This window comes from Lepidothrix coronata, unplaced genomic scaffold (genome assembly GCF_001604755.1).
Source record: "Lepidothrix coronata isolate B3197 unplaced genomic scaffold, Lepidothrix_coronata-1.0 Scaffold86, whole genome shotgun sequence".
NCBI lineage: Eukaryota > Metazoa > Chordata > Aves > Passeriformes > Pipridae > Lepidothrix > Lepidothrix coronata.
This window is the reverse complement of record NW_016690266.1, coordinates 1,591,921-1,604,602: the sequence shown is the minus strand read 5'-3', so window position 1 is coordinate 1,604,602 and position 12,682 is coordinate 1,591,921. Positions and strand designations below refer to the sequence as shown.

General features: G+C 45.9%; 1 protein-coding gene across 1 annotated transcript; it reads left to right on the top strand.

Annotated features, from left to right (window-relative positions):
- Positions 1-1,042: 1,042 nt before the first annotated feature.
- MARCO (macrophage receptor with collagenous structure) lies at positions 1,043-11,894 on the top strand. The gene is made up of 15 exons (XM_017820851.1): positions 1,043-1,237; positions 2,297-2,398; positions 2,785-3,012; positions 3,466-3,501; positions 4,720-4,764; positions 5,114-5,221; positions 6,514-6,621; positions 6,741-6,785; positions 7,358-7,456; positions 7,552-7,605; positions 8,622-8,666; positions 8,801-8,908; positions 10,176-10,217; positions 10,527-10,700; positions 10,995-11,894. The coding sequence occupies exons 1-15, from the start codon at positions 1,123-1,125 to the stop codon at positions 11,123-11,125; spliced, it is 1,440 nt and encodes a 479-aa protein (XP_017676340.1). The 5' UTR covers positions 1,043-1,122; the 3' UTR covers positions 11,126-11,894.
- Positions 11,895-12,682: the final 788 nt, after the last annotated feature.

Below are 12,682 nucleotides of genomic sequence, written 5' to 3'. Positions count from 1 at the left end.
ATTTAAAAGGAGAACACAGAAGTAGATTTAAAAATCCCCACATATTTTTGGTTTAGGTCTTTCAGAGGTCTGTACATCAGGTGCAGAACAGAGGGCTTCACTTTGCACACAGGGTGTGGATTTCCAGCTCACCTCTACCTGAAGCTTAGGCCACACTTTACTCCATGGCCAAGCAAAGCAGTGAGGACGCAGCAGCCCCAGAGATGAACACAGACCTGCAGCCCAGGAATGAACTGTGTGCCAGGGACTGCCCTGCACCTCGAAGAGGGCAGCACACGGTGGTGGCAGCGTGGATGAGGAGGGCTCTTCCCAGCACCTACCAACAACTCCTGCCTGTGGATTTGGGTGAGTCACTTTGCTTTGCAAAATCAAAATCAAAAGTGACACAGAGATGCCAAAATGCAAAATACCGTGGCAAGGTCTGCAGAGGTGAATTTTACAGCATGTGAGCAAAGAAACAGTGAAGAGGTAGGAATTGTGTCCCTGGGTGTGAAAAATGTATCAGGGAGGAAGCAGGGGCTGGAGAGACTGCAAGGAGGCTGCAAGTGTCTTCTCCATACCATCCCAAAAGCATTTAGTCTTCAGCATCCCCCGTCCCACCATCATTTGTTTGTCTTTACAGCTCCTCCTGATTCTTTCCCTTCTTTGACTTCAGTAATGCACCATCACTAAGATATCATCTTGGTGCAAGTTACTGTGTGTTTCGTTACTACAAAGTCCTTAACTTCCCCTCCCTGGGGATGGATCTCCAAGCTAACACTGCACATGAGATCTTCTTGACTACATGAGGAGGTTTACTTGGAACAAAATGTCCATCTCATGCCTAACACTGCTATAAAGCAGAGATGTTGAATAACTCCTGGTTGAGACTCTTTCAGGATCCTGCCCAAGGCTCCATGGACTCCAAGTGAGAACACAAGAACAGCTGAATTTCTTAGCTGTGGGATTTTTTGAGGAACTGTTCAAATTACCACATCAGAGTTCTCAGTAGTCTATAAAAACTGAGCAGATAGGAAATGCATATCAGAAAGCATATCAAATCAGGAGACAGAGAGGAAGTCCCTTCAGTTCTTTATTGTCCATAATCAGACAAGGCTGTAGGTTAGCCACAAGAAATTTGTCATGAAAATTAAAGAAAGATACGGGGAAGATCAAAATTTGAGTGATATGAACAGTCTCAGTGTTTCCGACAAGATTGGGTTTGCCTCAGCTTCTACCACAACCTTTCAGATAAGTGGTAAGATTTCTTTTTATTAAATGGATTTTATCTGATCTAAAACAACAAATAAAAATGAAATATTGCATATTAAATACTTTCTACAGTGATCTTGCTAGTAAATTAACTGCTATTTAAGAATGGGAGTATGTCAAAATGTCCTTTCTAGCCAAAAGCTGATGCTGATCATCAGAAAAAAAATTAGTTATTTTCCTGTTTTAGAAAATGCCTAATTTTCTTGAGTAAAACTTTCATGTCTTAATAGTTAAGATACTAAAATCACCAGACCCAATAAAAAATGTACGTTTATGAATTTTAGCTGAGTATAAATATTTCATTGCTGACTAAACCATTCTATTGTAAAACCAATTAAAACATTGTAGTCTTTTAAAACTAAGACTTTAAACTCCTGATTACATTACTTTGAAAAAGAAAAAAAAAAACTCAATTAAGGGTAACTTACTGAGTGTCTGAAGTAGTTATTAATGCTTCTGAAATACTTTTTTTCTTTCTGAAGGGCAAAATTTGACAAAGCAGTTTATTTTTTTTTACACTTTGCTGATAATGATTTGTTTTACATGTTATGACTTGTCTCCATTTGTTCTTCAGTTCAGTTTATTATTGATTTTTCATTAGTTTTGATGCATACATGCATCACTGTTGGAATCACAGGTATGCAGCACTCTGGATGGAGAGGGCATTGCTTTGAGCAGCCTGAATGCTGAATGGCAGCCTGGGACAACTAAAAGCAATGGAAACAAGGTGTTTATTGATGCAGAGAGGGGAGAACCACGACATTCATACTTGTTATAGGCTGGTTTAAGTCTTGATGGAATTGAGCTGGTTAAACTGGCTAAGGAAAAGACAGCCGAGTGAATTGCAGTGCAAAGCCCAGAGGAGAGGAAGGCAGCCTGCCTTTTGACAGGATCAAGCACTCTCACAGAGGGATCTTTCTGCTTCCTCATTGCTAGAAAACACTGCTAATTTATTGTGGCCAAGCCTGGAAGGCTGGAAGCAAGCAGAGTTTGTAGGGGAGAGCATGTGTGGGACGGTGCCTACCCTACTTCTATTGCTTTTTAGAGCCTCAAGGCCAGAGGAAGCCATCCACATGCTGTGCTCGAACGGCCCTTGGCATCTACCTGCTGCTGCTGACGGCCGGCCAGGGGCTGCTGGTGTACAAAGGTAATGCTACAACCTTACCATGGGCTTGGCATCAAAAGAGAGCTTTGCTGGGTTTCTCTGGGGGCATGGGTGAGCGGGAATTAGCACGCAGATCGGAAACCTCTGAGGGAGCACAGAGGCTCCTCTGCACACCGGGAGGCAAAGCAGCCGCTGAAGGAAACTATTCTCCCACCCCAGACATGTGCTTTGCATTTGCAAAAGCACTCCCGGCTGCACTCCTGGCTGCAGCAAGGACTGGCACACGAAAATCACCTCCCTGGTTCAAACAGGGGTGGTCTTTATCTCCAGGTGTTCTCCCAGGTGCTGAGGAACTGCTCTGCCAAACAGGCATTTCCCAGCCAGACCGGACAGGGAATATTCACTGTATGGGCTTTTTGTTTCCTCAGTGTTTAAGATGGAGAGAGAGATATTGAAATTGCAGGAGCAAAATACCTCCTATACAGAAGAGATTCTGAAGAGCTCCTTTGCCAACGGTCTGATTTCGGAGAGAAGCTCTGCTGAGTACTTGGGACAAGAAGAAAACTGGAGGAGAAGCGTAGAAGAGGAAATTACCATAATCAAAAGCAGCAATGCAAACCTGATGATGATGGTGAGCAACATCACCCTGGTTGCAGGTATGGCTCCATTCCTCCATGCTAGCTCTGCAGTGGAGAGACCTGGCTCCTCTGCACCACTGGCAAAGCTGTGCCAAAAGCCTGGCGGGGAGCCAGCTCGAAACTTGCACACCTAGTTCAGATGAACCAGTAACTAGGGCAAGATTTGGTCTTCCTGTCTGTTAGTGATGAGCCAGTGCCCAGGGTTGGAGTTGGCTCCAGACCTTCTGGCTGGGGATCTAGACACACCTGGAGGAGCTGGAGCACTGCCCTGTGCAGACCTCCGGATCCCCTCTGCAGCTGCACATGTGGCTCTGGGATCGTCTCCCCTCCTGTAATTTGTAGATTTGGACTCTGAGTTTCCTCTGAAAGGGTGGTATCTTCAGCCCAGACCTCAAGCCTGTCAATCCCATACTGCTGTGCTCCTCACTGAGCACTGACTACTGAAAAATATCCATTAAATATTTCTTTCAGGTCCTCCTGGACGCAAAGGAGATCCTGGTCCCCCAGGTATGTTGAAAAATGAGCTGCAACTTTTCCTTTTTAAATCTTTCTCTTTATTTCATCTAAGAGACTTTAAATGAGGATTTGGGATTTCAGTTTCAAGACCCAGACCCTACCCAATGTGCACACACCCAAAGCCCTGGCCATGAGGAGACCTGCTGTACCTTTTGACTGATCCTCCAGGAGCCTTGGCTGGCCCGAGTGCTCCCGCAGAGGTTGGTAACCACCACAGAGGAGCATTTTGTCTCTTCCTCCTCACTGACACCCCACCAGAAAAGCTCAAGGGTGATGAAGCAGCTGTACCTGATCATTATCTGCAGTAACCATCCCAAATCTCCATGTGACACAAGAGAGGACCAGTGAGGGGGTTTATGTGCATCCCACAATCACCAGATAGCTGAGCTTTCTGCCCCAGACACAGCAATTCATGCTGTCCAGCTTACTCCAGGACAACTCAGGGAGACCTCCCCAGTCCCTGCCCTGTAGAGTCACAGCTGAACAGTGCATGTGACAGAGATGGGACCTTGCCCACCCTGTCCCTAGGAAAACGATGGCACAGACTTAGGAATGAGCTGGGCACAAGGGCTGTTCTCCACAGCCATGCACAAGCTGTTGCCCTGGGTACCTGGGGCTTGGGTAGAACTACACCTGCTGCAGGAGATAAATGTCTCCAGACTGTGAGGATGCAGCAAGTCCTGATCTAATGTTGGCTCCACTTTGAGCAGAAGTCGGACTAGGCAAGAGTTTCTACCCTTCTATGATGATGATCTAAGCTTCAACCCCTCTTGGGTCAGGTCTGTGGCTCATCCATCCCTACTTCTTGGCTACACTGATGAGCTTTTCTGAAAAAAAAGAAAAATTATAATTTTTTTTAAAATCATTTTTTCATATCTTCCTGGCTTCGCTTACAACATTAATACAGCACCTCCTGCCAAACAGTGTTTATTACACATCAGAGCCCAATAGTTCAGTGCACTCTCATGGAAGACCTCCCCAATGGTCCCCATGAGCTGGGCTTGGCTGGATGACAGCTGGCCCCTGCCCAGCCATGCATTCAGCTAAGCTCCAAGGACTTTACCCAAGCGGTTGTGCTGGTCCCTGCCAGCTGAAGATTGGTGACCAAAACTGGTGCACGAAGGATGATTAAAAAATTCATCTCTTCCTCTCAGCCATTACTGAGAATAGATGATGTGTGTCAGCTGATTCATGTATTTTATATCTCAGGGCTACGGGGACCACCGGGGACAAAGGGAGACCAAGGAATCCAGGGTAAGGCTTTTCTGAAACCTGAATTACTTCTATGGATGGACATAAAGTTGCTTTATGGATGATTTTATGGGGAATCTTGCCCTCAGTGAAAGTGTAAGTAAGTAAGAATGTCATTGAAGGAAATATAAGCCTATATAGAGCTAATGTGAGCAAAAGCAAATCTTAGCTGGAAAAAAAATCTTATTTTAAAAGTCAATGTGCAACAGTCACAGTGGGCCAATTTCACACTGTCAAGTGCATGGAGAGGGGAATTTGGCTCCTGCCTGTGGATGAGCTGCATGTTCTGCTGCTGGCATTCACTAGGCACTGCATCCAATGGAGCATCAAAAAAGTGATGTTGTCCTTGCAGGCTTACATGGACCGCAGGGCGAGAAGGGGAGCAAAGGAGCTCCTGGTCCTGCTGGTCCAAGTGGTGTGCCAGGAGTGAAAGGAGAAAAAGGACAGATGGGACTTCCAGGTAAGACTTCTTCACTACCTAAGATTCTCACATGTATTTCTGTTTAAACTCATTCTAAACACTAGAAGAAGGCTTCATAGATCAGTATTTCATAAAAATCCACATAGCCCTGACCACATAGCCATTGACTGGCTTGCCAGTCAATGAGTGTCCTGGATAAACAGGACACTCAACCTGATCTGAAGGGGTTTGATTTCGTGTCGTGTTTCAGCAAAGCTCCCAAAGGAGGGCTGGGGGAAGGGGTCATGCAAAATATTGACTCTGCACCATGGAAGATTTTTATAGAGTGACCTTTGTCTAATGAATCCATAGATATTCAATTATCCGCCTATCTATCATGCCTAGATTAAAGCACCAATGTTTGCAGTAGGATTTTTGTGATATAAAATAATACAATATAATTTATATGCAGAAGCATGTGGATGTTAGTCGTCATTTTAGTGAAACCTCTTTCTGAGAGCTTTATATCTTACATAAGTCTGACTTTATACACCTTAAGTAGAAAAGTTATGCAATGTGTTTCTCCCATGTAACTTGCATTAGTGGGCATCTCCTGGATAGCTGTTACTCAGTGGTCTCACATGAGCTGAAAGCAGGATAGGAAAAGAAAGCAGATGATGTGTGTGGTGCAGAGCAGGGAGGACAGTTGGACAGATTGATAAGAGCTTCCTCAGATCTTCCATCAGATCCCATATGCACCAGTGCACTCATTAGCACAAGTTGCTCCAGAAGAGAAAAGTGATTGTAGGAGGAATACCTAAAGGCAAGAACTTCGGGATAATTCTGGAGCAGAAAGATGAAGGAGATGTAAGACTTTAAGTGAGGCACTGTTAAGTAATTGAGCTCTTTTGGAGCATGCTTATCACCCGCTGAGAGAAGAGAAGGCTAAGGGGAGCTAACTCTGGAAGCACAGGTATGCGCTGTCCTGTATCTCCACTGTGGCTAGGAGAAGGGAAGGATGCAGACTGCAATAAAAGATGTTTAACTAAAGGAGAAACCACTGTAGTGGTAGGGATAGCTTAAGGAGTAGACTGGAGAGGGATCACAGCACCATTGCAAGTCTTTAACAGCAGGTCAGACAAACATCTGCCCAGACAGTCTGACAGAGTCAGAGGTGGATCCAAAAGACCAGCCCTGTTCTTCTGCAGCTTTACAGGAATGGCACTGAATGATGGCAGGTGTAAGGCCAAACTTTGTTACTGGTGTGGCTAGACAGAGGTGCTCCACAGGCTGCAGAGACAATCAGGTTGGTTTTTTTTTAATTTATACGTGTGTGCTGTGCTGTTTGATAGGTGTCCAAGGACAGAAAGGTGACACAGGCAAGAAGGGAGACCCTGGGTCACATGGACCCACAGGTCCTCCGGGACAACAGGGAGTCCCAGGACTGCCAGGTTTCAATGGTAAGTGCAGAGGCCACAGTGTGACCCACCATCAGCACTTGTATGCTGTGGTGCAGGGCTGCCCTAACTGAAGCATTGGGCTAAGCCTTGTCAGCACTGATGTCAGGATGTTGTTGCAGGTACCACGGGGAAGCCTGGACCTCCTGGGCAGAAAGGAGAGGCAGGTAAGCAGTACAGAAGGCGAAGGTTCTTCTAGAGATATAGGACTGATCTCTTTTAGATGGTGCTTCATGATGAAGAAAACTGCAGCCAGCCTAGATCCCAGCCTGGGTAAGAGATGATGATTAGATGAAGAAACCACGACAATGTTCCAACATTGTGCAAACTCATGCTGCAGCCCTGACTGCCTCATTCTGGCCCCACTCACTGTGCAGGAGACTGAGAGGGAAAGAAGGGTCCTGAACTGTGGAGGGCTGTGTCTCCTTCCTGATGTGTGTGCACATGCAAGGGTAGAAATTGGCTGCTCTGTTAGGAAAGCACTTTTGCATGTCAAGGCTGACAGACTGCAAGGACCTGGGTCCATACAGCCTTTCACTGCAGAGCATCACTCCCTGCTGCACTAAGATTAGTGCTGCCAGAGGAGGGTTGTGATTTGGACAGACCCAGTGTTTGTTTTGCCTTCATAAGGTCAGCTCAGTCTGTACAGTGCAGGGGCTGGTGATTGAACTGTATTTCTTCTTATGTCCTTCAAGTTTTGTGTTACATTTCATATGTGCTGCTTTCACTCAACCTCAAGGTGTACCTGGACAGCCTGGAACTGTGGGAAGTCCTGGCCCTGAAGGCAGATCTGGTCAGAAAGGGGAGAAGGGGGACCAGGGCCCCAAAGGTAGCCCAGGTACAACACTACTCAAATCTATAACTCATTGAGCTCTTAATCTGGCCTCACTTTGTATGATGGCTTCACCCTTACTGATTTGTTTTTAATTTTAGGAATAGCAGGCACTGATGGACTCAGAGGTGAAAAAGGAGAACAAGGAGTAAGAGGTAAAGGAGAATAAGACAGGTTTTGGGTCAACAATCCTCATTATGCAGGCACGGGAAAGGAGGAGATCTATTGAGTCCTGTTCTTGGAGCCCCAGTGCATCCCAGGATGCCATGGCAGTCCTGGGCCTCTGCCAGGCTGCTGGGGGATGGCTATGTACCAGAGAGTTGTTTCTACCTTCTGTAACATGTGTGAGGAGGTGATGTTGCCTGAATTTTTGTATAAATAGAAAATGCACAAACAAAGCATCAGTTTAAGATGAACTAAACAACAACCTCCCTAATCTGGAGTTAAAGACAAATTTTACTGGCTGGAGGGAAGATGGGGAAGGAGGCATCCATTCTGGACTCCTCTGCAGCATTGCAGGATGAAGTGTCTTCAGAGGCCAACTTAGGGCACACAAACAAGGACTTTTCTGTGACATTTCACTTGAAAAAGGTCACCTCTCTGTCCCAGGCACCCAACAACAGGGTGACATTCTGCTGTACAAACCTATTCTGGTGTACTTCTCTTGAATCAGCCCTTTAAAATCTTGAATTTATATAGTGCATGCAACCTCATGGCCTTCAGGATGTAACCAAGGTCCAAGTGCTGCACCTTTCTACCTTCACTGATAGCTGAATGACAGGGATGAGAGTCACCTGGCCCAACTTTACATGCTTTCATATGTCTGATGCACCTAAATTTAAATGTCTAGGCTGTCTATATGGTTAGCGAAGGTTCAGCTGGAGGAAGAGTCTCTATGCCATCAGTGGAGTTTAGGATATGAAATAAATCACCAGGAGTTGATCTACTTCAGGAGATGTTTCTCCACTGCCTGTATTTTCTTTTTTGATGTGGTCTGCACTGAGTATGATGTGAAATAAGACACCCAATTCAGAGATAGATGTCTATAGAATAGACACCTAAACTAGATAAGTTAAAATCCTTCATACATACTAGTTTGCATAAGCTTTTATAAATGTATAAATATTAGTTTTATAAGTGTATGTATGTTTGTTTCTTTTGATGATCTTAGGTCTTCCAGGGCAAAAGGGAGAAAAGGGAGACCAGGGTCCAAAAGGTAAACCCGTGTTTTACAGCGTAACTTACTCTGATGATGCAAAGCACTTTAAATGCCATGTTCCACCTTTCTGCATCAACACATTCTTTCCTTGGGAAGATACAAAGGCAATTACTTTTTTGCTCTACACCCAGGCATCCAAGGCCTACCTGGTCAAAAAGGAAGCAAAGGTGATTCTGGCACTCAGGGTCAAAAAGGAGAACTGGGACCAAAAGGAGCCAAGGGAGACCGAGGATTGTCTGGTAAGACTGTTTGCCAAAGGGTCTGTGGAACTGATGGTGCATTTGGGTTCAGGACTGTAGATCTCAGACTGGCGCAAGGTGCTCTGAGGCATGTTACAGAGCTCATTTGGAGGAACTCAACAGACAGATTAGCCTTCCCAGAAGAGGAGTGTGCAGACTGTCACATGTACACCCTGGGAGGTGTGCTAAAAGACATGCAAGTAAACAGATGCATTAGATTTTCTCAAATCATTGATCTTACAAAAAACTGGAACAAGCAATGTCCCTTTTTGCCCTGTGCAGAGACATCTTGCAGCATACCATGTCACGGAGATAAATCCCAGATAAACACAGCACTCAGGAACACAAAATTGTGAACACCTAATGGTGAGGCTATTTAATTACACCTTGCTAATTGTAGGACACAAAAGTTGTTCAAAAGGGCCAACACTACAGCTACTCTCTTTCCTTACCCCCACCCCCTTCCCATCACATGGGTTTCCAAAAACCCTAAGACCTGTAGTTAAAAGAAAAAGGCAAACAGTAGTTATAACAGGCCGTGGGAAGCAACCAGTGCTACATATGATTTTTCTTTTAATTGTTCACATAGAATAGTAAAGGAATCCTCAGAAATAAAATAAAGTAGATCATAAGTGAGGCTCCTCCATGTGCTCCTCCTCTGGAGCTTTGCTTCTGGAAGAGGGGAAAACTGTAACTTGGCTGGCTCCAGGACAAGCACTGCCCTCTGGGTGGGTCTCATCTTCTGGTCCCCAGAAGGAGACAGCAGTAAAGGCTTTCTGGAGGTAACTTTTAGGGGAAGAGCTCATTGGATTTTTTCAAACACCCCTACTCTTGAGACCGAGATGCTGCACAGAAATGTGGAGGACTGTTGGGAGCAACTTTCTGCTGTCCCTGGAGAACAAACCCCATGATGTAGATCTTCATTCAAGTACTTTAGGAGATACTGTGCCTGCTTCTGGAGAGCCCAAAGGCTATCAGAGATGTCATTTTACAGGTAGCAGTGGGAATGAGATACATTTTGCACACATGAGTGGATGGGATTTTGACCCTTTTCTTGCGTCACACATTAGGAAAACTTTGCTGTATGTTATCGTACTTTTCTTGCCACATTTCTTTTACATACCCTTAGTCACTTCAGTGTTTTCATTGTCCACAATGGGAGGGAGTCTTTACATCTCTGACTCATACAAGCATTCAGAACAAGACAATAACTGGATTTCTTTGTAAGCAGCTGTCAAATGTTTGGGTTTTTTTTAATTTGTAACAGGTTCCCCAGGACCAAAAGGGAGCAAAGGTGAAAAGGGAGAAGGTACTGGACTTTCACTTCTTCTCTCACTTGCCTTCTGGTATTGAAGCTACCTGAGATCTGGACCAACATTCCCCTCTGCTCATCCTGGTTAACCCACAGCACAGCTACCAGAACCAAGGGGTCTGTGCTCTGAGTTGCAGCCTGCTGTCTCCAGATGCAGGAGGGGGTTGAATTGTACCAGTAACCTAGTCCCACTGTGGCTACAGCCACAGAGATGGGAACATCCCTCTGGTTTGGGTGGTCACTGCTTCTGTGGTTCTTATGTCTGTATAACCCATAGAGTTATTTTCTTCTCTCCTAAACTGCCAGCCGACTCCAATCATATACGGATCGTGGGAGGAAGCAGCAGGGGCCGTGTGGAAGTCTTATACCAAGGGATCTGGGGAACAATATGTGATGATCACTGGACCTTGCAAGAGGCTGCTGTAGTCTGCCGAATGCTGGGATTCAGCCGTGCAGTCTCTGCTTTCACAGCTGGTGGAGGTGAGTCCACAACAACTTTCCACATCCCCAGGCCTGGCATGGGTGGTTACATATAGCAATGTCACCTACACGAGCAGCGGGAGAGCAAAGAGGATCTCAACAGGGCAGCTCATTCCTCTTGGGATGAGTGAGCTACATGTCAAGTGCTGCTTGAACTGTGCTCTAAAGCTTGATTTCCAACAAGCCAACCATGCAACTCAACACATGCCCACTATTTCCAGAAGTCTCTTTAAAAAAAGTGCATAACCCTTTCTCTTGACCAACATTTTTTTTTGTTTACTTCATCTTCCAAAGGCACTGGAACAATTTGGCTTGACGAAGTAAATTGCAGTGGGTCTGAAAGTTCAATTATCTACTGTTCAAAGAACAGCTGGGGTTCACACAACTGCGGCCACAGCGAGGATGCTGGAGTGGAGTGCAGTTGATGGGACACAGAAGCTGCCCTGGGAGCCACTGCCACCTCTGCTCTCTCTGGGGCTTTTCTTCATGATGCAAACCCAATTTCGTCAGGCTGTGCATATAGTCCCCTTACCAGGTCATAAAAGTATTGACAAAGAAATTTGAATTTTTCGTAAATCAGTAACGATTGCAAGACCCCAGGTAACCTGGAACATCCCAGCTGTCACCAAACAATTGGAGCTCAGGCATGTGAGCCAGTTCACAGCTTTTCCAGCTACCTGACATCAGCTCACCTGCAGGAGCTCACAACTGTGTGACCTCTAAGCGCACAAGGGGGGAGATGGTCCACATTAGCTTAGTGCAGTAAGAGAAGAGGCTCATTGTGCAGAAACGGGGTTTCTGCAGCTGAGCTGACTAGTCCGTCTTCATCACAGTAGGATTGTGAACCTGAGCCTAAACCCCCCAGGGGGTGTATACACCCAAGACAGCAGATGCTCAGAAATCATCAGATGAACTCTCTGGCATGCAAGTATAATACTCTCCAGAAATGATGCTGATCACAGGTTAAAGTGCAAAGATAAGTGCCTGGGATCTAAGTACCATACTATCCTGGTTTAGCATAGCCCTTTTTTTTGACCTTAGCCAAGTCCCTTGCCTTCTCTGTCAGTATCTCCTAACCAGTCTCCAGGAGCAATACCTTTTACCTTATCTGGTGTATAAAGCTAAGCATTTAATACCTTTAGAAATTAGATGATCCAGTAAAGCAAAAGGATGACAAATAAAAAACATATCAAATCATGGTGTATCAGAAATGAATAAAGTATTGATTGGTGTTAAAAATAAATAATTAAATAAATAATAAATAAACAGATAAATAAAATTACACGCACATCTGTAGATGTATTAAGGAGAAAATATTCGACTGGGCTTTCCTGGCTCCTATGCGATTGATGCAATTTACTTTCAATAAATAAGGTTTTCCAATCAAGGAGAACGGCGGAATGCCAGAGGCGCGGTGGGACCTGCAGGATGAGCCGCGGGTACCGCCCCAGGACCCATCAGCCACCTACCTCCCCGCGGCCATACTCATCCCCGCCCGCGGTTCCCGGTTATCTCAAATGCTCCTTCCCAGCACTAAGGGGAGCTCAAGGGCCGCCGCCCGCTCCGCAAAGCCACCGCGGGAGGTCCGTGGCATCGACTCGGCTCGGCTCGGCTCAGCCCGGATGCTGCTCCTGCCTCCTCGTCCCCGCTGCTTTATCCCACGGGGAAACGCGGTTCCTGCGCATCTCTCTTTGCTCTGCTCTTGTGAGACCCCCATCTACGGCACTGCGTCCAGCTCTGAGACCCCCGGCACAGGAAGGACACGGACCTGCCAAAGCGAGTCCAGAGGAGACCACGAAGATGCCCAGAGGGCTGGAGCACCTCTCCTCTGACGACAGGCTGAGAGAGTTGGGGCTGTTCAGCCTAGAGAAGAGAGAGGCTTTAGAGCACCTTCCAAATACCTGCCAGACATCTGGAGAGGGATTTTTGATGAGGGCATGTAGTGATAGAACAAGGGGGAATGGCCTTAAACTGAAAGAGAG

Coding starts and splice junctions, on each gene's coding strand:
- MARCO (XM_017820851.1), top strand. CDS start 1,123: ATGAAAATTAAAGAAAGATACGGGGAAGATCAAAATTTGAGTGATATG. Junction 7,606..8,621: donor AGGAGAACAAGGAGTAAGAG/GTAAAGGAGAAT, acceptor TGATGATCTTAG/GTCTTCCAGGGCAAAAGGGA. Junction 10,218..10,526: donor CAAAGGTGAAAAGGGAGAAG/GTACTGGACTTT, acceptor CTAAACTGCCAG/CCGACTCCAATCATATACGG.